Genomic DNA, 21167 nt, shown 5'->3' on the forward strand with positions numbered 1-21167 from the left:
CCAGGACTATATAGAGAGACTTTGTCTCAAAATAAAAAGATAAAAGTCATTTAAAAAAAAAAGGAATGACGGGGAAAAAAGAAAATTCAATGTAAGTGGCATGGGTTTTTATCAGTATTTTTATTAATGGTTTTAGAATTTCATATATTGTATCTTCACTCCCTACTCCAACTCTTGCTAATCCTGTTCATTCCATACCCACCTTACTCTGTCTGTTTTTGCTTTTCTTTATGTTTTTTTTTTTTTTTTTACTTATCAAGTCCCGTTAGTACTGCCAGTATACTCTTTGTATGTAGCCATTCACAGAATGTGTTAGACCTACCAGAGCCATACCTTAAAGAAAGGAACTTTCCCTCTCCCAGCAGCCCTCAGTACCATAAGCTCTAAACTCTGCTAGAGGGCATGGGTTTTTGGTTTTGTTTTGTTTTTTAAGATTTTTTTTTTTTATTTTATGTGTATGATTGTTTTACTTGCATGTGTGTCTGTGTACCACGTGCATGCCTGGTGACCTGAGGCCAGAAGAGGGCATTGGATCTCCTGGAACTGGAATCTCATGGTTGTGAGCTATCATTTGGGTACTGGGAATTGAACTTGGGTCCTCTGGGAAAGTAACCAGTATTCCTAACTGCAGAGCCATCTCCAGCTCCCAAGTATGGGTATTTTGAATACAGTAGCTTGAGTTTCCTATTTGTAAGGTTCTGGGGACCAATCTCTTTTTGTATTAGAGGTAATCTGATTATGAAAAACATAAATTCTGTAATAGGTTAATGTCATTTGTTTGGCTGCTAAAACAAAATACATTGGATTGGGTAATTTGTGAGTAGCAAAAAACATGTTGCTTTTATTTGTAGATGCTCAAATCTGAGGTCAAGATGTCAGCAGATTTGGTGTCTGGTGAAGGCCTTAGATGGTACCATCTGTGCATTCTCACCTGGAAAAAGGGAAAGCACTCCGTTTTTTGTTTGCTTGTTTGTTTTGTTTTGTTTTGTTCTTTTGAGACAGGGTTTCTCTGGTAACAGCTATGGCTGCCCTGCAACTGGCTCTGTAGCCCAAGCTGGCCTCAAACTCACAGAGTCACCTGCCTCTGCCTCCTAGTGCTGGGATTACAGGTGTGCACCACAACCACCACCAGGCATCCCTTCATCTTTTTATAAGTATGTTCACAATCTTTTTTAGTGAATTCTTTTTAGTGTGTGATGGTTGAGCCGTCATGTACTAACTAACCACTTTCAAAGGCTGAACCTGTTAATATCATTGTTTAGGATATTAGGTTTCAGCATAGCAATTTTGAACAGACAAATGTATTGAAAACATTACCCTTTAAAAAAAAAGTCAAGTTAGGCGTGGTAGCTCAACCCTGTTTTCCAAACACTTAAGATACAGGCAGATGAACTGGCTTACCCCAGTTATCAGATAGGTGAATACCCTGTCATCATAGAGCCTTTCCCCAGTAACTGATGGAAGCAGATGCAGAGATCCACAGCCAAACACCATGCCGAGCTCCAGGAGTCGAGTCAGAGAGAGAAGAGGGATTCTATGAGTAAGGGCCATCATGATCATGATGGGGAAACCTACAGAGACAACCAAACCAAACTAGTGGGAACTCACGGACTTTACACCAACACCTGGGGAGCCTCTAGGACTAGAGTAGGCCCTCTGCATAAGGGAGACAGTTGTGTAGCTTGGTCTGCTTAAGGGGCCCCTGGCAGTAGATCAGGATCCATCCCTGGTGCCTGAACTGGCTTTTTGAAGCCCACTACCTATGGGGGGACACCTTGCACAGCCTTGATACAGGAGGAGGGGCTTGGACCTGCCTCAGCTGAATGCACCAGGCTCTGCTGACACCCTAGGGGAGGCCTTACCTTCTTGTAGGAGGGAATGGGGGGTGGGGTGAGAGGAGGAAAGAGAGGGGGATCTGTTGGTATGTAAAATGAATAAACAATTTCTTTAAAAAGAAAAAAAGCAGGCAGAGGGAGGAAGACTAAGCGCTCAAGGCCAACTTTGACAGCAGGAAAAAGAGATTGGGTTTAAGTATGATCATGCATGACTGTAATCCCAGCTTTCATGAGGTGCCGTCAGGAAGATCAGGATGGAGTTCAAGACCAGCCACACTACATAGTGAGTTTGACAACACCTGGATTACATGAGAAAGCTATCTTATTTGTGTAGTGTGAACATTGATCCCTATGCCAATATAAAAGCATGATGTCATCTTTTGACACCTTTTTTTCTCACCTGTAATATAGGATAATAATTTACTTATAAGGACTTACTGAGTTAATGTATGTTAAACTATTAAGTAGTGCCTGGTCACATAAATTATTTATTTAGGTTCAAATCTTTGTTTTATATTCTTGGGCTGTGTGTTGTTATTGGTATTTTACTCTTTGGGGGGCACCACCTAGCTCCCAAATAAATCACACATAGAGGCTTATTCTTACTTCATATGAATGCCTGGCCTTAGCTTGGCTTATTTCCTTAATTTTAAATTAGCCCTGTGTGCCTTTTACCTCTGGGCTTTTCCTGTTCTCTTACTTCTGTAATTCTTATTCTTACTCCATGACTTGCTATGTAGCTGGGTGGCTGGCCCCTGAAGTCCTTATCCCTCTCTGGCTGCTAGATTTCCTCACTCCTCCATCTCTTTTTTTCTCCTGCCAGAGTTCTCCTTCTATATATCCTCTCTGCCTGCCAGCCCTGACTTTCCTTTCTCCTGCCTCACTATGAGCCAGTTCTTTATTAGACCGCCAGGTGTTTTACACAGACACAGTAACTCAGCTTCACAGAGTTAAACAAATGTAACATAAACAAAAGTAATATACCTTAAAATAATATTGTACAACAACTGTGGTTGTAGGTCAGTGGTAGACCACATACTTGGTATGTGCATGGCCCTGGGTTTAGTCTCAGTACCCCAAACAAATACTCCACTGTTTCTCCTCCAACCCAGGATATTGGCACTTTCTTCTGTCATTTTTATACTTAAGAGAAATTAGTATTTCGTTCTTTGGTTTATAGATTAGTTCCTTTTTACACTGAAAATTAATTTTAAGGTTCATGTTTATAAAGCATTTTTTAAAAAGTGTTTTCATCATGCTGTTAGCTCATATCATGATTTAGTTCTTAGGAAATAAAAGCCTTTATTACCATAGCAACTTAGTCAAATTAAGGGAAGGTTTGAGCACTTCTGGGAGAGGTTCAATTCCCCTTGGCTTTAGGAGTAAGGAAAATAATGATGACATTAACTACCAAGCCCTTGAGATTACTACAGCTCTGGCACCTGCCTACAACCCAAACCTGTAGTTAATCTCCAGTGTTCATAAGGATTTGAATGACAACCTGCTGTTCACTCACCATCCTAGAGCACCTGTGAAACTATGTGGAGCATTCGCAGATGTGCATGTCTGCATGTTCATGCCTTAGAGTCCATACTGTGTGTCATGCATCCCCAATAAAAGAAAGCTGTCTCTTGTGATTCTCTTCTCCTCCTCATCTCCTCTTTCTTCATGTGTGGCAGCTGTTGAGCATCTACTCAGTGCTAAACACCTTGAAGCACTTTGCATTATTTCATATGATGCCCACAATTTCACTCAAATATAAGTTTCACTGATAGAACAAATTTCAAGTGGGGTTCCTTGAGGAGCTTTGCAACATGCAATACTCAATGATGAATTCATTTCTTCTACTCCTGAGTTAAGGACTATAATGATTCTCATCAGTGATGAGGGGTATTGGATTGAGACTTTATAGTAATGGCAATTGTATCCATCCTCATGGCTTGGCATGCCATGTGCCTTCACTTGCTAGCCATACATGTGAAAGACTGAAAAATATTTGCAGATGTTGAGTTGTAAAAATTGGGACCCAAACTTAATCACCAAGTTGCAGATGCCTTTGTCTGTCTGAAGTACTTATTTGCATATTGCAAAGACCCTCATGATACCTGCTAATGTATTATGTCAGTCTAGTAAGGTTGTATACTTTTTTGTGTTGTTGTTATTTGTAGAGTCAACAGCTGCAAGAAAGTTTGAAGAAAGTGGACCACATCAAAATTTTGGTATAGTATATAATTTTCTGTGCTTTTGAATTAAGGTTTTTTTTTTTAACTCCAGTAAAGAAAATGGTTTTCCCTAAGTGTGATAACATTTCATTTGAGTTGTGATAGTTCCAGTGAACAACAGTCTTTTTGTTTTGTTTTGTTTTTGTTTTTTTGTTTTTTGATACAGGGTTTCTCTGTGTAACTTTGGAGCCTGTCCTGGAACTCACTCTGTAGACCAGGCTGGCCTTGAACTCAGAGATCCACCTGCCTCTGCCTCCTGAGTGCTAGGATTAAAGGCGTGTGCCGCCGCCGCCGCCGCCGCCGCCGCCACCACCACCACCACCACCACCCGGCAACAGTATTTAGGAGGGAATCACACGTTTGTGACCTAATTATACAGTTAGTCTGAAATTAAGAAATCTGTACCAAATAATGTTTAAATTTTAAATTCCTATAATTCTGTTAAAATCTAGAATTGCACAAAGATCTTATATAAATTCCTTTTACTTCACCTTCCCAAGGACTTAAGATTACCCATCCTCAGAGATGACTGTCTCAGAATACTGGGCTGCTTTCTGAAACCTGATCAAAGTGGGATGAGAAGGAAAAAGCAGATGCCCCAGGCCTTGTCTTCTGGAATCTTGGCTCCCTCAAGTAGTAACTAACAAGGAGAAAGGGACTTAGCAGGACTAACAAGTAAAAGCATCAGTCTAGGAGGGAAGCTTTTCACATTTTGCGTCATTCAGGAAATAAATAGGTTAGATTTTTATTTAAATGTGCTCACTGAATGTTTCTTTGGCACTTTTGCAAAACAAGTTTAGTTCAGAGTTGGTCCTTGAGTTTATTTGGGGTCCAGATTAATATAATCACTTTTGTTTAGAATATGGTTAGGTTGTAGGGTAGGAGCCAGGGTTGGGGAGCAGGTACTCTGTATTGCATTCTGAGGCCAGTCAGCTGGCAGCATTCAGTTGAAAGGAAACTTGGAAGAGGAGAGTGGGTCATTGGAGGAGCAAAGGAAATGATTGATTCCCAGTCAGGAGGCTTGAGTTCTGCTCTTAGCAGTGCCACTGGGTGACCCTGTGACACTGAGTCATTTTCATTTTTTCATAAGATTATTTGTTATTATTTTATATGCATGGATGTTTTGTCTGCATATATGTCTGTTTACCATGTATGTAGAGACCAGGAGAAAGCACTGGATCCCCTGAAACTGGAGTTACTGACAGTTGTGAGTCGCCATGTGGGTACTGGGAATTGAACACCAGACCTCTGGAAGAATAGTCAGTGAGTGCTCTTTAGCACTGAGCCACCTCTCCATCCCCTGAGTTATTTTCTTAACCTCTTGTTCTGTCATCTCAGCTGTCAAATGAAAGTATATTGGTTGGCCACCTCTGCCTGCAGATGAGATTTACAGTGAACTAGAATGAGCTTGTTGTTAGGAATCAAGGCCCATGTGGTTGTTAGGAATCTGAGCCCATGTGGTTGTCATGTCCCTTGCTGAGCCCCTCTTAACCATCAGTTCTTTTGGAGTGTGTTTGTAAGGCTACATAGCGTCGAGCCACAAACCTTCCAACAGCCCTTCTTTCAGTGGCCACTTCCTTCATTGGAGGATATATGATAAGCAAACAACACAAGACATAGTAAGTACATGTCAGTCATCAACTGTCACAGCTACTAATAGACTGCTTATTGTTTACAGTTAGCACACATAGCACCTAGTACCTTTTCTGCATTGTTTTGTTTAAATCACCACATTAGTCTCCTTTGTTCCCTCTACTTGGAGACACTCACTGCTCCCTATTTCTTCTTTAGACTGAATTGTGAGCTTTCAGGTCTCAATTCAAACATCTCCTCTTCAAGAAGCCTTCCCTTCAGCACCCTGAGATCACACACACAGGACATACATCATTTGATTTATTGAACTTATTTTTCTCAGGTTCGTGTGTGTGTGTGTGTGTGTGTGTGTGTGTGTGTGTGTGTGTGTGTGTATTATAATATATATGATACACACTATATATATGTATATATATATATATTATATACTATATTTATATACTTATTTCTTTCCCTGCAGAAGCTTCATTAAAAGCTTTGTATAAATTCTCTATCCACCATATGGTCATTAAAATATAGGATCTCAACCATAAAAGTTATGGTTCATGACTACTTATGCTCCCTGTCCATGCAGCTTAGCTTACATTTACAGCTGCTGCTCTGTTGTTGTCATTTGTTTTTTGAGACAGGGCTTCTCTGTGTACCCCTGTCTAGAACTCACTCTGTAGACCAGCCTGGCCGCAAACTCAGGGATCTATCACCCTCTGCCTCCTGAGCGTGCCACTATGTCCAGTCCTCCCAGATGCTTCTTCTGTTTACTCTTCTTTCTGGATTCATTTTGTTTTGAGCCCAGAAATTGTTTAAACTTTTTAGATTTAATTTTGCTTAATATAACACTCCAGAATTTATACTTAGATAACTTCAATACTAGTTCAGTCTATTATGTTTTGTATATAACTGCACAGTATTTCGTATGCACACTGACACTGAAATCAAGGTACAAAGGAAGAAGGAAACAGTGATCATATGTGTATACATGCACACGCTATGGACTGGATCACTCTGCCTTACCTCAAAAGATGGGGAGATTGTTTTGCCACCTTTTTAGTTCTTTTTTCCTTGTGGAACTTCCCCATTCTACTTAAACAATAAGTCCTTATTTTCTTAAACAGCATTAGTAATTTTATTTTATTTATGTGAGTTCCAGGCCAGCTAACATTACATAGTGAGAGAGCCTGTCTGTGAGTTAGCACTTCCTGTTGTAGTCCTACTAAGTGGGTTTATCAGCCACAGTATAATTCAAAACATATGATTCATGACTACACTGATAGATTACAGCTGTTAAGTGCTGAAACAAAAGCATCCCTAGAGCTTCCCCAACAGAAACTCTGTTGCTATTGTTGGTTGTATGTACCATGGTTGTGTGGTAAACCTGATGGTCAGCTTATGTGGAGAGGGAAGTACATCATGTCATTGTAATGCAGTGAGCATTGTCATCAGTTAAGAAATAGGTTGAGTTACTTGTCTCACAATACACCAGTATATTTTTGGCTGCAGGTATGTACATTGCCAGAAGGACTTACTTGAGTCTTGTTCTAAGAGCTGATGCCTTTTTTTTTCTAAATCCTTGGGTATTAAAATGTTCCTGATTTAGGCTGGAAAGATGACTCTGCAGTTAGGAACACTTTGCTGCTCTCAGGACTCAGATTTGATTCCCAGCACCTACATAGTGGCTCACAGCAGTCTGTAACTCTAGTTCCAGGGGATCCAGTATCCTCTTCTAGCCTCTGTGGGTACCAGGCACACACTTGGTTCACATACACACATGCAGGCAAAACACTCCTACGCATTTTTCTTTAAATTTAAATGCATTTTGCTAGTTTGCATGGTTTTATAGGATTTATTGGGTCAAGAGAGTAAGTAATCATCAGTTTCATTTCATTTCAGGCCAGTTACAACCTTTGAGCTTTTTAAGATGTCTGTGTACAAGCAACATAATCTGCCTGTTTATCCAAAGATACTATCTCATCCTGTGATGTTTGACCCTATCTTCAGTGTGATAACAGCATACTTCACTTTTTGCAGGTGGAAGATGAGCTCAGTTCTCCAGTAGTGGTGTTCAGATTTTTCCAGGAATTACCAGGCTCAGGTTAGTGATTTAAAAAAAAAAAAAAAGTTTATATCTGTGTTTAAGGCTTTAAATTTAATATTATATAATCAAATGGGTACTCCATATGTTTTTATTGCTAAAATCTTCAGCCATTTTAGAAAAGTATTACAGTTTCCACAAGCATGCTAGTGTTAGGTGCCTATGATTAAACCGAGGACTCCCAAATACCATCACATAGCCTGTGCTGAGTACACAGTGCTTAGCAGACTAGTTGTCAGCTTACAAAATTTGCTTTCGTTTTGTCTCAGAATTCTTTTAAGGAGAGTGACTTTTTTGTTTGTTTGTTTGGTTGGTTGGTTCTTTTGAGACAGAAATTCTCTGTTTAGCCCTGGCTGTCCTGGAACTCACTTTGTAGACCAAGCTGCCCTCAAACTCACAGAGATCCTCCTGCCTGTGCCTCCTGAGTGCTGGGATCAAGATTTTCTTTTAACCTGGTGAAGTAGTACACACCTATAATCCCAGCACTGGAGAGACAGAGGCAGTGGATTTCTGAGTTTGAGATCAAGTTCTAGAACAGCCAGGGCTACACAGAGAATCTCTGTCTATAAATAAATAAATAAATCTCTATTTTTAAAAAATGGATCATACTGAGGATATTGCAATTCTCAGCATACATAAGGCACTAGGTTTAACTCCCAATACTGCAAGGGGAAAAAAGTGAAGGCGCATGAGTTTTCATCTAGACAACCACAGCACCTACTCATCACTGACATTCCCACATTTGTACACAGTCCCTTTCAGGCAACTCTGCATGGCAGTGAGTGAGCCCCTGCCCTGCTCATAGCCATCAGCATCTCTCTTTTTCAGCTGAGTCAAGTCCAGGGCTTTACACCATGCTCCTAGGCCCTCTTGTCAGCTCTTTCTCCTTCCTGACCCCTCCTTCCTCCTTCCCATTGTGTTTTAGTCACACTGGTCTTTTCCTTGTTCCTAGGACACCTGCTCTTCTTGCATGTGGCTGTGGCACTGTTGTTCTTTCTGCTTCAAATACATCTCCCTTTATTCCTTTTCTTTTTTTCCTGTTTGAAACAAGATCTCACTCTGTAGACCAAGCTAGCTTTAAACTTGTAGCAGTCCTCCTGCTTCAGCCTCCTTCTGCTTACTCAATATTATCTCCACTAAATGCCCACCTTCCTTTCTGCATGAGCTCCATCACCCTCTGTCAGAACCCCACTTTTTTCAATGGCTTTGGCTTGATGCATAGTGATTTTTTTGTTCTCTTTATTGTCCATTTACATTTCTTTGGTTTCCTTTTAGAAATCCTTGAAAGCAAACTTTTGGTTTTTTTGAGACAGGTTTCTCTGTGTATCTCTGGCTTTCCCAAAACTCGCTCTGTAGACCAGACTGGCCTCAAACTCACAGAGATCCACCTGCCTCTGCCTTCCCAGTGCCAGGATTAAAGGCGTGCACCACCACTGCCTTTTGGCCTTAGCTTTACCAAAGGCTGAGATTATAGATACGTACCACCAGGCTGGTGCTGAAAGCAAAAATTTTTTTAAGGGAAATTAAGAATCCTATTCTAAGCTGGGTGGTGGTAGCACAAGTCTTTAGACCCAGCACTCGGAGTCTACAGAGCAAATTCCAGTACATCAGGGTTATATAGTGAAACCCTGTGTTAAGAAACCAGAGAGAGGGGAGGAGGGGGAGAATGCTGTTCTAAAAATCTATTGAGAAGTTACTTAGTTCATCAGAAAAGTATGGAGCATTAACCTCTCAGACATTTTGATTTCATTAATATGTGATGCTGTTCTCTAAGGATTCACATTGGCATCTACATGAAATGGGATTGAGTTGTAGTGTTTATTGTGACCTTGTTTCTGGGAATGAATCCCTTCTGTGTTTGGCCTCAGATCCAGCGTTTAAAGCTGTCCCTGTATCCAGTGGAGCACCTGCAGCTGTTGGCCAGGAGAGACACTCCTGTGATGCACTGAACCGCTGGGTAAAGATGGCTGCTGTCTACTTTTTCTTCTTTATGTCTGGAGCAGTGTCACCTGGCCTCACCCTTGCTGTATAACGTGGTCATGTGTGGTTAGTCATAGCCACAGGAAGGAGCTTCATGCAGAGACACCAGGCTTGTTCTGTTTTGAATCAGATAAGCACCTCCCACACTGTCACCTCTGGCAAGCCCCTCACTTTCCTTCTGTGACCATTAACTGACCGATGTCTAAGGCTAAAACAGTGTGTAAAGCTGAACTTCAGTACTTCTGCTTTGGGCAACAAGAGTGTGCCTAAAGCTGGGCTTGGTGGTGCACACCTTTAATCCCAGCATTGGGGAGGCAGAGGCAGGTGGAGCTCTGAGTCTGAAGCCAGCCTGGTCTACAGAGTAAGTTCCAGGACAGCCAGAACTACATAGTGAGACCTTGTCTCAAAGAAACAAGACAAACAAAGTGCATCAGAGGGTACAGGTATCCCCAATGACCTATGGCAGCCAGACAAAGTGGGCCAGCATTCTGCTCTAGCAGCTTTTTGAACACTTAACATGTAGTACCTGAGATTTTAGACTTCACGTGTTCTCAATAGGGTAAAAACGTTGTCTTAGTTAGGTTTTTATTGCTGTGAAGAGATACCATGACTATGGCAACTCTTATAAGGAAAGCATGTAATTAAGGTGGCAGCTTACAGTTTCAGAGATTTAGTCCATTATCATCATGGCAGGGAGCATGGCAGCTGGGAGTATGGCGGCATGCAGGCAGACATGGTTCAAATCTTCAGCACCCATGTAAAAAAAATAGCCAGGCACAGCAGCATGCCTACAGTCCAGCACTAGAGAGGCAGACAGGTGGTTTAGGGGTTCACTGGCCAGACAGTATAAACAAATTAATATGCTACAGTTTCAGTGACAGGCCCTGTCTCAAAAGGTAAGATGGAGAATGAGGAAAAGCCCAGCATTGATCTCTGGCCTCCACATACCCATGCTCACACACAAATGTGTGCCTGCATACAGACAAAGAGAATAGGTTCCTAAATTGGTTTTGGTTTTTGTTTTGTTTTGTTTTGTTTTGTTTTGTTTTGTTTTTTGGTTTTTTGAGACAGGGTTTCTCTGTGTAGCTTTGGTTGCCTGTCCTGGATCTTGCTCTGTAGACCAGGCTGGCCTCAAACTCACAAAGATCCGCCTGCCTCTGCCTCCCAAGTGCTGGGATTAAAGGTGTGCACCACCACTGCCTGGCTAGGTTCCTAAATTGTATAGAATGCACTGTTACAAAAACTGAGAAAAGACCCTGGGAAATACACCAGATATCAATGGACAGTGTTAAGATAGTATTTTGTTAGTCATTTTTATTTCATATTTTTGTTTTAACTGTAGTGTATGTTTTTCTAAAGTGAATTTGTATTTGGAATAACATAAAATGAACTGTTAATTGGAAAAGGTCAGGTGGAGGGGCAAAGTCCCCTGGACAAGGTCTGTTCATAGCACTGGAAACAAGAAATTGCTGTGAAATATTGAAAGATACCCTGAAGAATAAGGGAGACTAGCTGCAGAAGCCACTTTAGTCTGGGTGAGGTTGTGAGGGTGGGTGTGAGGATATTTAAGTCCCCTGTTGCAGGAATGTTCTCTGTCCTTTTCCCTGCAGCTAGGAGAACAACTGAAACAGTTAGTGCCTGTGTGTGGCCTCACTGTCATGGACTTGGAGGTAGATGGCACATGTGTGAGGTTCAGCCCTTTGATGACAGCAGCAGGTAAGACAGTTACAATTTTGCTCCTGTGGCTAGAGCAAAAAGAGTTCCATTGTGCCTGCTGATGACCAGCAGTCAAATGACTGGGTCTCCCTTGTGCCCTGCTCTCCTGTAGTTCGCAGCATCTCCCTTTGAAGAAGCTTTTTGGGGGGGCTAAATTTAAGTCAGCATAACTGCTCAGTAATAGAGTGAGACATGTGGAGCCACTCAGTTCTGTGTGTGGATGTCTTTTGACTCTAGGTTTTCTATTGGGTCACTTCTCATGCCCAAGTGCGTATCTGAGTGACTTGTTCGGCTTTAAGACCTTTCAGCACTTAGAGGCTATGGCAACACACACAAGACCAGCACAGGTTCACGGCAGACAGAGTCCCACACTGAGAAGGGAAGAGGACAATGGTGGGGGGACCCTGTCCCCTGTTTCCTGTCCCCTGTCCTCCCAACAAAGAAGCTGTCTGCAGTTAGCTGACAAGGGAAAGTGCCAGGGAGTAGCTAGCCAACACAAACGAACTCAGTGGTATTTTGTAGAATTTTTTGTTTCCTTCTGCTTTGTTTGGCTTTTTTTCCCCTTACTGGTCTTTTGTTTGTTTTAATTTCAAGGTGTTTTTTTTTTTTGGGGGGGGGGGTGTTTTTCTTGTTTGGTTGATTTTTTTTTTTTTTTTTCCCCTCTCATTTTTTGTTTGTTTCGAGAGAACATACAGTTGTGTAGGTAACAGGTGAAAAGAGCTGGGAGGAATTGGGGGAGAAAATACATGATAAAATATATAAAATATTTTCAGTAAGAAAGAGAGTCTTCCCAAACAAACCTTTCAGCAGCTGGACCACCGCAGAGTTTTGACACTGTATGTCTGGAACGAGCCTAGACATGCTTTTATTTTTGTTTAATTGCATTTTTAGTAGTATATATTTAAGATTGCAATATATTTTAATACACATAATTAAAGATAGAAATGTATGAGGCAGCCAGGCAGTGGTGATGCATGCCTTTAGTCCCAGCACTTGTGAAGCAGGTCTCTGTGAGTTTGATGCCCTCCTGGTCCACAGTGCGTTCCAGGATAAGGTCCAAAGCTACACAGAGAGATCTTGTCTCAAAAAAAAGAAAGAAAGAAAGAAAGAAAGAAAGAAAGAAAGAAAGAAAGAAAGAAAGAAAGAAAGAAAGAAAAGGATATAGTTTCCATATCTTCTGACATGCCACTTTCCAAGATCCTCCATGTAGTCAACCCTCCAGAAGTTCTCCATTCACAGTGGGGATGGGAATGGGAATCCCCAGTTGCCCTAAGGACTCTAATAGAGTAGGGCCACCATTTTAGACATGGCAGAAAGCAGTGCAGTTGAAGTCTGTGAAGTTAAAACCGAAGATGGGGATGTGCCCTCTCGGTCACTAATAAAACAACAGCTGGGCAGGAGAAATAAGCTCTTTGTTCTGTTTTATGTTAGGTACCTGTAGGCTCACAGTAATGCACTAAAATGCTACTACTAGAAAAGACTGAATGTCTTCTCCACAAAGAAACAGTTAACTATTTGGAGAGATAGACAGGCTTTTCTCATATGGGATCATTACAGATATGCATGTGTCAACATAGCCCATAGTACCCTGTAAATATGTAGAGTTTCCATATGTCCCTTTTCTTTGGAGACAGGGTCTCACTTTGTACCTTTGACAGGCCTGAAACATTTACTCTGTAGACTATGTTGGCTTTGAACTCACAGAGATCTGCCTGCCTCTGCTAAATACTGGAATTAAAGGTGTGCACCCATATACCTGGCTATATTTCTTATTTTTAAATTTTGTATTTATTTGGTGTGTGTGTGTGCTCTACACTTACACATATGGAAATTAAAGGACAGTTTTTGGATGTCAATTTCCTCTTACTATATAAGTTCTAGGGATCAAACTCAGTTGTCATACATGTCAGCAAGTACCTTTACTCACAGTACCATTTCACCAACCCTTATTTTATTTTAGAAACCAGGTCTTGCTCTGTAACCCAGGTTGACCTTAAATGCTGGATCCTCCTGCCTCAGTCTCCTGGGATTACAGGTATAAGCCACAACACATTTCCCCACTTTGATTTTCCAAGACAGACTCTGTGTAGCCCTGGCTGTCCTGGAACTTGCTCTGTAGACCAAGCTGGCCTCGAACTCAGAGATCCACCTGCCTGGCACCCCAAGTGCTGAATGGTTATGCTTTTTATAATAAAACTTAAGACAATTTAAGAAAGTTTTTGATGAAATGTTCAACATTTTTGCAAAGGTATTTTCTCAAGCTCATCAAAATAAGAAATTTTGCCCTGCAAAGAAAAGGTCATTTTAGAACTTGCTGGTGGCCTCAACTGTGGCCCTGCACACAGTGTTGGAGGTTGGCAGAGAACACCAGGGCAGCACCTGTGAGCCCAAAGGAGGAGGGATGGTAGACTGCCAAGACTCCCTCACCTCCGAATGACTCAGTGTATCTCACGTGGTCTGCTCTCTTCCTGGTATCCCAGATACAAACCCACCAAAACATTCCCTTCCATTAATGTTTGCGTATAAAACAAAAACCTGCCTTTTTGTTTTAGCCCATGACAGGATATGTGTGACCTGAGTTAGGCCTTCTGTGAGAAAATGGCTTATAGGTAGAGAGCTCCACTGTGCATTAAATCTACAAAGCAGCTGTGTCCCCGGGAGCAGCAACCATTAAATTGTTATGTATTCATTCATTATTTATGTTTATTGTGGAAGTCAGAGGACTCATGGGACTTTATTCTCTCCTACTACCCAGGTGGGTCCTGGGATCAAGCTTAGGTTGCCAGGCTTAGTGGCAAGCACCTTTACCACTGAGCCCTGTCAGCCTGATTTTTTAAAAATGTGTTTATGTGTGTGATATATGTGTGTATGCATGTGGAAGCCAGAGAGAGGTTGGCATCAGATGCCTTTTATCTCTGTCCACTTTATATTTTTAGGTCAGAGACTCTTGCTTAATCTGAAGCTCACTGAGCTGACCAGAGAGCTCTAGGGATCCTCTAGTCTCCACTTCCCCGTGCTGTGATTACAGTTGTGTACCATGAAGCCACCTTTTTGTGTTATGATCCATGGGGATCCAAACTCAGCTCCTCATGCTTGTACAAGGGAACTGTTGCCGGAGCCCCAAGTGTTAGATTTTGCTACCTGATCCTTCTATAGTTACATGGAACAACTTAAAAAATTTTTTTAGGTCAGGTATAGTAGCTTATGCCTATAATCCCAACACTTTGGAAGTTGTGGCAGGAGGATTGCCAGGAGTTAAAGGCCAGCCTCAACTACAGGATGTCTCAAAAAAAAAAAAAAGCTAGGTGGTGGTGGTGGCGGCGCCAGCACATGCCTTTAATCCCAATACTCAGGAGGCAGGGGCAGGCAGATCTCTTCAAGGCCAGCCTGGTTTGGTCTACAGACTGAGTTCCAGGACAATCAGGGCTACACAGAGAAATCCTGTCTTAAAAAAAAAAAAAAAAAAAAAAAAAATTCAGCTACTACTGAGGGCTTTTGACCTTTGACCTTGTTAGTAGTAAAGAGTCTCCCCTTCATGTACCCTCCTACCCTACCACCAAGTCCTTCTTTAAGCCTTTCTCAAACGTTCCATGGGTGTTTTCAGTGTTAGGAACTCAAGGAGAAGATGTGGACCAACTCATCACCTGCATCCAAAGCAAACTGCCAGTCTTGACCTATACACTACAGCTCCGAGAAGAGTTCAGGCAGGAGGTAGAGGGGACAGCAGGCCTCCTATATGTTGATGACCCCAACTGGCCTGGAATTGGTGTTGTCAGGTAATGATTTGGCTTGTTACATGATGTGAAGGACTACTTTGTCAAAGACAAGTAGGTACTGATGCTTACATATCCAGGTGAAGTTAGAGTATATTTGCTAAGAACTCACCAAGATGTTCTGGAGTATTTAGAAAGGCCTATAAAATCTGTAATCAGATAGTTTGGCCCACCATTGGGCTCAGTGATTCAGGGGTCACTGTGTGCCATCTGTTTGTACGAATTCACAAGTGCCTAGGGCAGACACATAGTGGACAAATGGTTACTCTGTGGGGTATACAGAGCTTTACAGGGTAAGCCTGGTTCCCAGGGAGAGAGCTGTACTGGCCTCACAGTCTTCTGGGCTACCTTCCTTGCCTCTCATTTTCCCTTTTTCCTTGTAAATAAAAGACCCCCAGACTCTCATTTTCCTAGACCACAAACTGAAGCTTAGACTGGGTTGGGGATTTAGCTCAGTGGTAGAATGTTTGCCTAGCAAGCACAAGGCCCTGGGTTCAGTCCTCAGCTCAAAAAAAAAAGATTACTCCACATCTGTGCTCATCTCTGGGAGTTTCTGCTGCACCCACAGTCCTGTCTGAAGAGATGCTCAATTGTAGATGTGTTTCTGTGCTCTGGTGTTTTAGGTATGAGCATGCTAGTGATGATAACAGTAGTTTGAAATCTGATCCAGAGGGGGAGGAAATACATACTGGACTTCTGAAAAAGTTAAATGAACTGGAATCTGACCTCATATTTAAAATGGGTAAGAACTACTTTTCTTTTTTCTTTTTTCTTCGAGACAGGGTTTCTCTGTGTAGCTTTGTGCCTTTCCTGGAACTCACTCTGTAGACTAAACTGGCCTCAGACTCATAGAGATCCGCCTGGCTCTGCCTCCCAAATGCTAGGATTAAAGGCGTGTGCCACCACCGCCCGGCAAGAACTACTTTTCTAAGTCACTGTGAACTTTAAGAAGACCATGTCAAACAGGCTTAAGGAAGATGTTTTTCATTGCCACAGAGGAGAGAGCTCTGGTTTAGGACCAACTGGAGGTTAAGTGTCTCCTGGAGTAAGGTCTCCCTCCCTCTGCAGCTCTCTAGCCTTCTTTTCCTTTGTCAGAGGCATCTTCCTCTTCCTGGGAAGGAGGCCCCTTTGATGCAGTCTAGTAGTCAGGACAGACCTGGTCTGGGCTTCCACTGTCCTGAGGACTTGGAGCCAGCCTTGCCTGTTTCTTCCCCAGGCCCTGAGTACAAAAGCATGAAGAGCTGCATTTACATTGGCCTGGCAAGTGATGATGTGGATATTTCTGAACTAGTGGAGACCATTGCAGTCACAGCCCGGGAAATTGAGGAAAACTCAAGGGTCTGTAAGATGAATTAGTGTTTCATGTCTTTTCTTACTTTTGCAATACAACACTGGGAAATGTCTGTTCATTTCATTCTTTCTCAAATGTTGCTTTCCTGAGAGCTAGGTCTTATGCCAGGTATGAGGAATGCTAAGTGGCATGGACACAGTTGCTGCCCCCAGTGACCTCACCAGGCAGTGTTGGGGAAGAGCCATGTACACCAAGCAGTGCAGCAAATGCTGTGGCTTAGGGCAGCTGAGCTTTTGGGGGCTTGCTCACCATCCACAGTGCACTGAGGTGAGACTTCCTAAAAGGAGCTGGGTCCTAAGGACAAACAACACAGGTGTTCCTGATAAGGGCCACACCTCCAGAAACAGACCTTCCTCTGTTGGTCAGGTAGCATCCTTGCCTCAATCCATCCTTGCCTGAGAGCAGACAGAGACGCATGTGCTGCAGTTCACTTTGGGGTAAAGAGGGGATGAAGAGGTTTTTAAAAAAGCCAAAGGAGCCGGCTGTGTTCACTGTTGGTTTTTCCCAGTCTTAGCTGCTAATTTCTGACTTTCTCTCAACGTTAAACAGTGCTTGCTTTTCATTGATAAAACATTCAGGGGGTTGGAGATTTAGCTCAGTGGTAGAGTTGGTAGAGCACTTGCCTAGCACGTGCAAGGCCCTGGGTTCAATCCTCAGCTCAAAAAAAAAAAAAAAAAAAAAACATTCAGAATGGAACTAGTTATTTCTCCTCTTTAGCAAATGAGGCCAGGCAACAAGTTCCATCTGCTTGGGCCTGCACAGGCGTTCATCTTCTGTTTAATTTTCTATATAGCTTTTGCTCAGGTATTTCAGTGCAGAATTCCATCGACTGACATACTTGTGGGAAAATGTCACCAATTCTTGATTGTGTAAGTAGTTCCAGGCCCTGGGCAAGAAGCTTAGACAAACAGTATCTTCCTTGGTTTTGCAGCTTCTAGAGAACATGACAGAAGTTGTTCGGAAGGGAATTCAGGAGGCTCAGGTTCAACTGCAGAAGGCAAATGAGGAGCGGCTTCTGGAAGAGGTAGGTGACTGTTGGAGTCTGCCAGGCTGGCATCTCAGCAGAGCAGACTAAGTAGGTCATCCTGAACAAAGGTTATGTTTTACAGGGAGTGTTGCGGCAGATACCTGTAGTAGGGTCGGTGCTGAATTGGTTTTCTCCAGTCCAAGCTTCACAAAAGGGAAGAAGTTTTAACTTAACAGCAGGTAGGACTTCCAGCTGGTCTATGCCTAGATTTCAAAGTTTTGACCAGATGCCTTCACCTCCTAGAACCCGTCATGCTTTTTACCTCCCCGATTCTCTGCCAGGAATCTGAAGTGAGGCAGTCTGCCCCTACTGCCATGTTGTCTCCCCCAGCCCCTGCTGAAACAGTCAGAAAGCAAGCAGCCACTCTACAGTGTGCACATTGCTCTTCCTTGGAACAAGGACATGCCTATCCAACTGGCCCTCATCTGGGGACAGTGCAGTGTGGACACTGGCATAAGGACTATTGTTTCCCACAGTAGTCCTGAGTATTTTGTACAGGACAGGGCTCCTTCTGAAAGGGGAACCTAAAGATTGTAGCACACAGTATTTATTTTAAACCAGCGACTGGCAGTCAACTCTTGGCAACTTGCTGGGAGATGATAACAGCTATGACTCCTTTCCTGTCCTACCAAAGAAATACTCTCAAAACTTGATATTTCTTCCTTTGTTCCTTCTCCAGAAAATAATAGCTAGATTCTCAAGATAGCATAAGATCACAAGAGTTTCCTGGTGTGGTGGCAGAAGGATGTCATCCTAGCATCTAGGAGGCTGAAGCTGAAGGATCAGGGTTTTATGAAACTGTCTCAAAACACCACAAACAAGGAACGTTTTATCTGTCAGACCTCAGCCTTTAACAGGAGCATCTGCTCATTGCTAAAGTGCATTTTGCAGCTGGGTATGGGTCTTGGCACACTGCACACACTGATGGAGCGTTTCCAGGAGCTGAGGAGCTTGTAGAGATGTGAGCAACTGCAGGGTGGATTTGTTCCAGTTCAGTCAGTGGGAAGCTAAGTAGTGGCTCTATGCTGATTAAGACACAAAGCCAGTGGAGGGCAAGTGACATCTCAGGATGGCTGTGCCAGGAGCTCCTGCCACTTTTTTTTTTCCTGACAGGTTCTCTGGAATCCACAGAACACACATATGTCTACAAAGTACAAGGTACAGGAGTGACGCCACCTCCTACACCCTCAGGCACTCAAAGCAAACAGCGACTTCCAGGTGGGTTAAACCTCTCCACAGTTCACCTTCATTAACAGAAGAAAACTACTTCTATTTGTTGTTCCTTGTGTGCCTTTCTTTAATCCAAAATTCCATTCCCTTCACTGAAACAACCATTTAGGCACCTGAGATTTAGCTCCAAAGAAATGCCTCCATGGCACTACTAAGGCAAGCATTGCTTTAACCAAGGCACTTCCCTCCCCTTAGGGACACCACAGAAGCACTGGCCTGGGGAGTACAGTGTCACAGTGCGCTTTAGTTCCCACTTCACCTCTAAGATGCAAGCCAGAATTCCAGCATTCCTGCCAAATCAGTGACCATGCAGGACCAACCACGGCACCTTTGTTACAAGATGTCCCCACCAGTCTCAGCATAGTTCATCTTGTCTCTCTAGGCCAGAAACCTTTTAAAAGGTCCCTGAGAGGCTCGGATGCTGTGAGTGAGACCAGCTCAGTCAGCCACATTGAAGACCTGGAAAAGGTGGAACAGCTGTCCAGTGGACTCGAGCACAGCAACCTAGAGGCCCACTGTCCTGAGCAGGCCCCCAGTGTTCCTGCCCCCATGGCCAGACAGACTGAGGCCCTGCAGAACAAGGCCCAGCATCCGGAAGATGACCACCCTCAGGTAGAAGGACTGGAGCGCTTAAGATAAAGCTCAGTAATACTGGGCTTGAGCTTGCATTGACTCTTGTTTCAGGAAAGATGAAGTTTTATTGAAAATGTGAACTGTGCCACATGCTAATATGATAGATATTTCTGTCATTTGTGCTAAACTGGGAGTTTTGCAGAGATACATGGTGGAAAACCAGGCTTTCTGGGGGTGGGGGGCAATTATTTTATGTGTAAGTTGAGCAAACACCAATTGACTATTTTGGCCTGCCCAACCTAGGCATACCCTTTCTTTCTGTACCATAAACACACTTTGTACTGAGAGAACATGTGGATTTCAAGCACCTTCCACTTGAAACACTGTTCTCTCTCATCTCTCTGCACCTAAGGGTGATTAGGCTGCATACAGTGACTCTGGGTTCTCTTCCATGCTTCTGTCTTACTAGGTCTGTAGTCCAGTCAGGTTGTGGTAGATGCCTGCTGCACTGGTTGGCATCAGGAAATGGGTTTCAGTAGGACCCGAGTGAGAGTATCAGAACCCTCTGCTGCTGCGTTTCCTGAAGCCTGTGTACACATGAGCTGTGGCACTAGGACTGTCCCCTGCTGCACCTTTTCTCCTTTACACATTCTTTGTAAACAGTTAAGGACTCATTTGTTAATAGTAACTAACTATAAGATCTCTTCCTGACCACATTTAAGTCTATTTTTAAACACTGGTAATGCTTTTAAGTTGGCGCCCAGTGTGCCCTGTGCTGTGTCAATTCAGGACAGAAAGCCCTCTGGAGGCCACCATGAAGAGCCCAATGTCGTCTGCTGTGCAGCACGGTAAAGGCTGAAGCAAGCAAGCCTGATTCAACCTGCTGTTCATGATGTGGCTGCAGTTTCTCTTGTACTCACCCTGGGCCCAACTCAGGAAAGAACCAGAGAAGTTGCCTTTCGGGCTAACAAGCCAGAGCTTGCTGCCTAATTCTCATCCATTTGTATTTCCCAAGTACTGCATCACCTGCAGTGCCCTAAGATGCCCCACCCCCGTGCCTTTTTAGTCCCTAAAAGTCAAACAATGGAAGATGGTAGGATGGTGGGCCTGTGGACTGTAGTGTTGGAAGCCTTAGTTATACCACTTTAAGCCTATAATTACACTGATTTGATGTGATTTTTGACGGTTTCCACTTGTCAAGATGTAACCTTTCCATTTTGGGGTACAAATGATTAAACACAGTCTTCCCTGTTCATTTGATGCAATGAAGTATAGTAGGAGGGGTAAATTATCACCTTGAACTGATTGATTTTTCAATGTTTTTATACATTTGGAATTGTTACCTGGTTTTGCTGCAACAGAATTTTACCTTGAGACACTGTCTGATGTTGGCTTGAATAAAGGCTCTTGAAATTGCTACCTGTGAACTCAGTATAAATCTTACTTTTCATCAGATAACATAAACGTTCCTAAAAAAAATAATTTCTGGGGTTGGGGATTTAGCTCAGTGCCTAGCAAGTGCAAGGCCTGGGTTCCATCCTCAGCTCCGGCAAAAAAAATCAATTAAAATAAATAAATAAATAAATAATAATAATAATAATAATAATAATAACTTCCATAACCCTAATTGTGCATCTTAGTAGCATCATATGTATTGAATTTGGCCTCCCAGGAGCTTGTCTCTGAGGAAAGTAATAAGCTCAACTGTTTCTTTCCAAACAGATAGGAAGTTTCTTTTCTTTTTTTTTCTTTTTGGTTTGTTGGTTTGTTTGTTTTTC

General features: G+C 42.7%; 1 protein-coding gene across 5 annotated transcripts in view; it reads left to right on the plus strand.

Annotated features, from left to right (window-relative positions):
* Pdxdc1 (pyridoxal dependent decarboxylase domain containing 1) overlaps positions 1-21167 on the plus strand; it is a 60046-nt gene that overhangs the window by 37703 nt on the left and 1176 nt on the right. For 4 of the 5 annotated variants that reach the window (XM_036197940.1, XM_036197939.1, XM_036197936.1 and 1 more), the window contains 11 exons: positions 4004-4054; positions 7676-7739; positions 9608-9696; positions 11330-11435; positions 15040-15211; positions 15832-15950; positions 16425-16546; positions 17491-17583; positions 17669-17765; positions 18700-18804; positions 19199-19428. In XM_036197940.1, the coding sequence (XP_036053833.1) occupies positions 4004-4054; positions 7676-7739; positions 9608-9696; positions 11330-11435; positions 15040-15211; positions 15832-15950; positions 16425-16546; positions 17491-17583; positions 17669-17765; positions 18700-18804; positions 19199-19428 (1248 nt within the window). Of the gene's footprint in view, positions 1-4003; positions 4055-7675; positions 7740-9607; positions 9697-11329; positions 11436-15039; positions 15212-15831; positions 15951-16424; positions 16547-17490; positions 17584-17668; positions 17766-18699; positions 18805-19198; positions 20817-21167 lie in introns of those variants that run through there. The other variant, XM_036197937.1, reaches the window with a different exon arrangement.

The sequence above is a fragment of the Onychomys torridus genome, chromosome 8 (genome assembly GCF_903995425.1).
Source record: "Onychomys torridus chromosome 8, mOncTor1.1, whole genome shotgun sequence".
In the NCBI taxonomy this organism is placed as follows: Eukaryota; Metazoa; Chordata; class Mammalia; order Rodentia; family Cricetidae; genus Onychomys; species Onychomys torridus.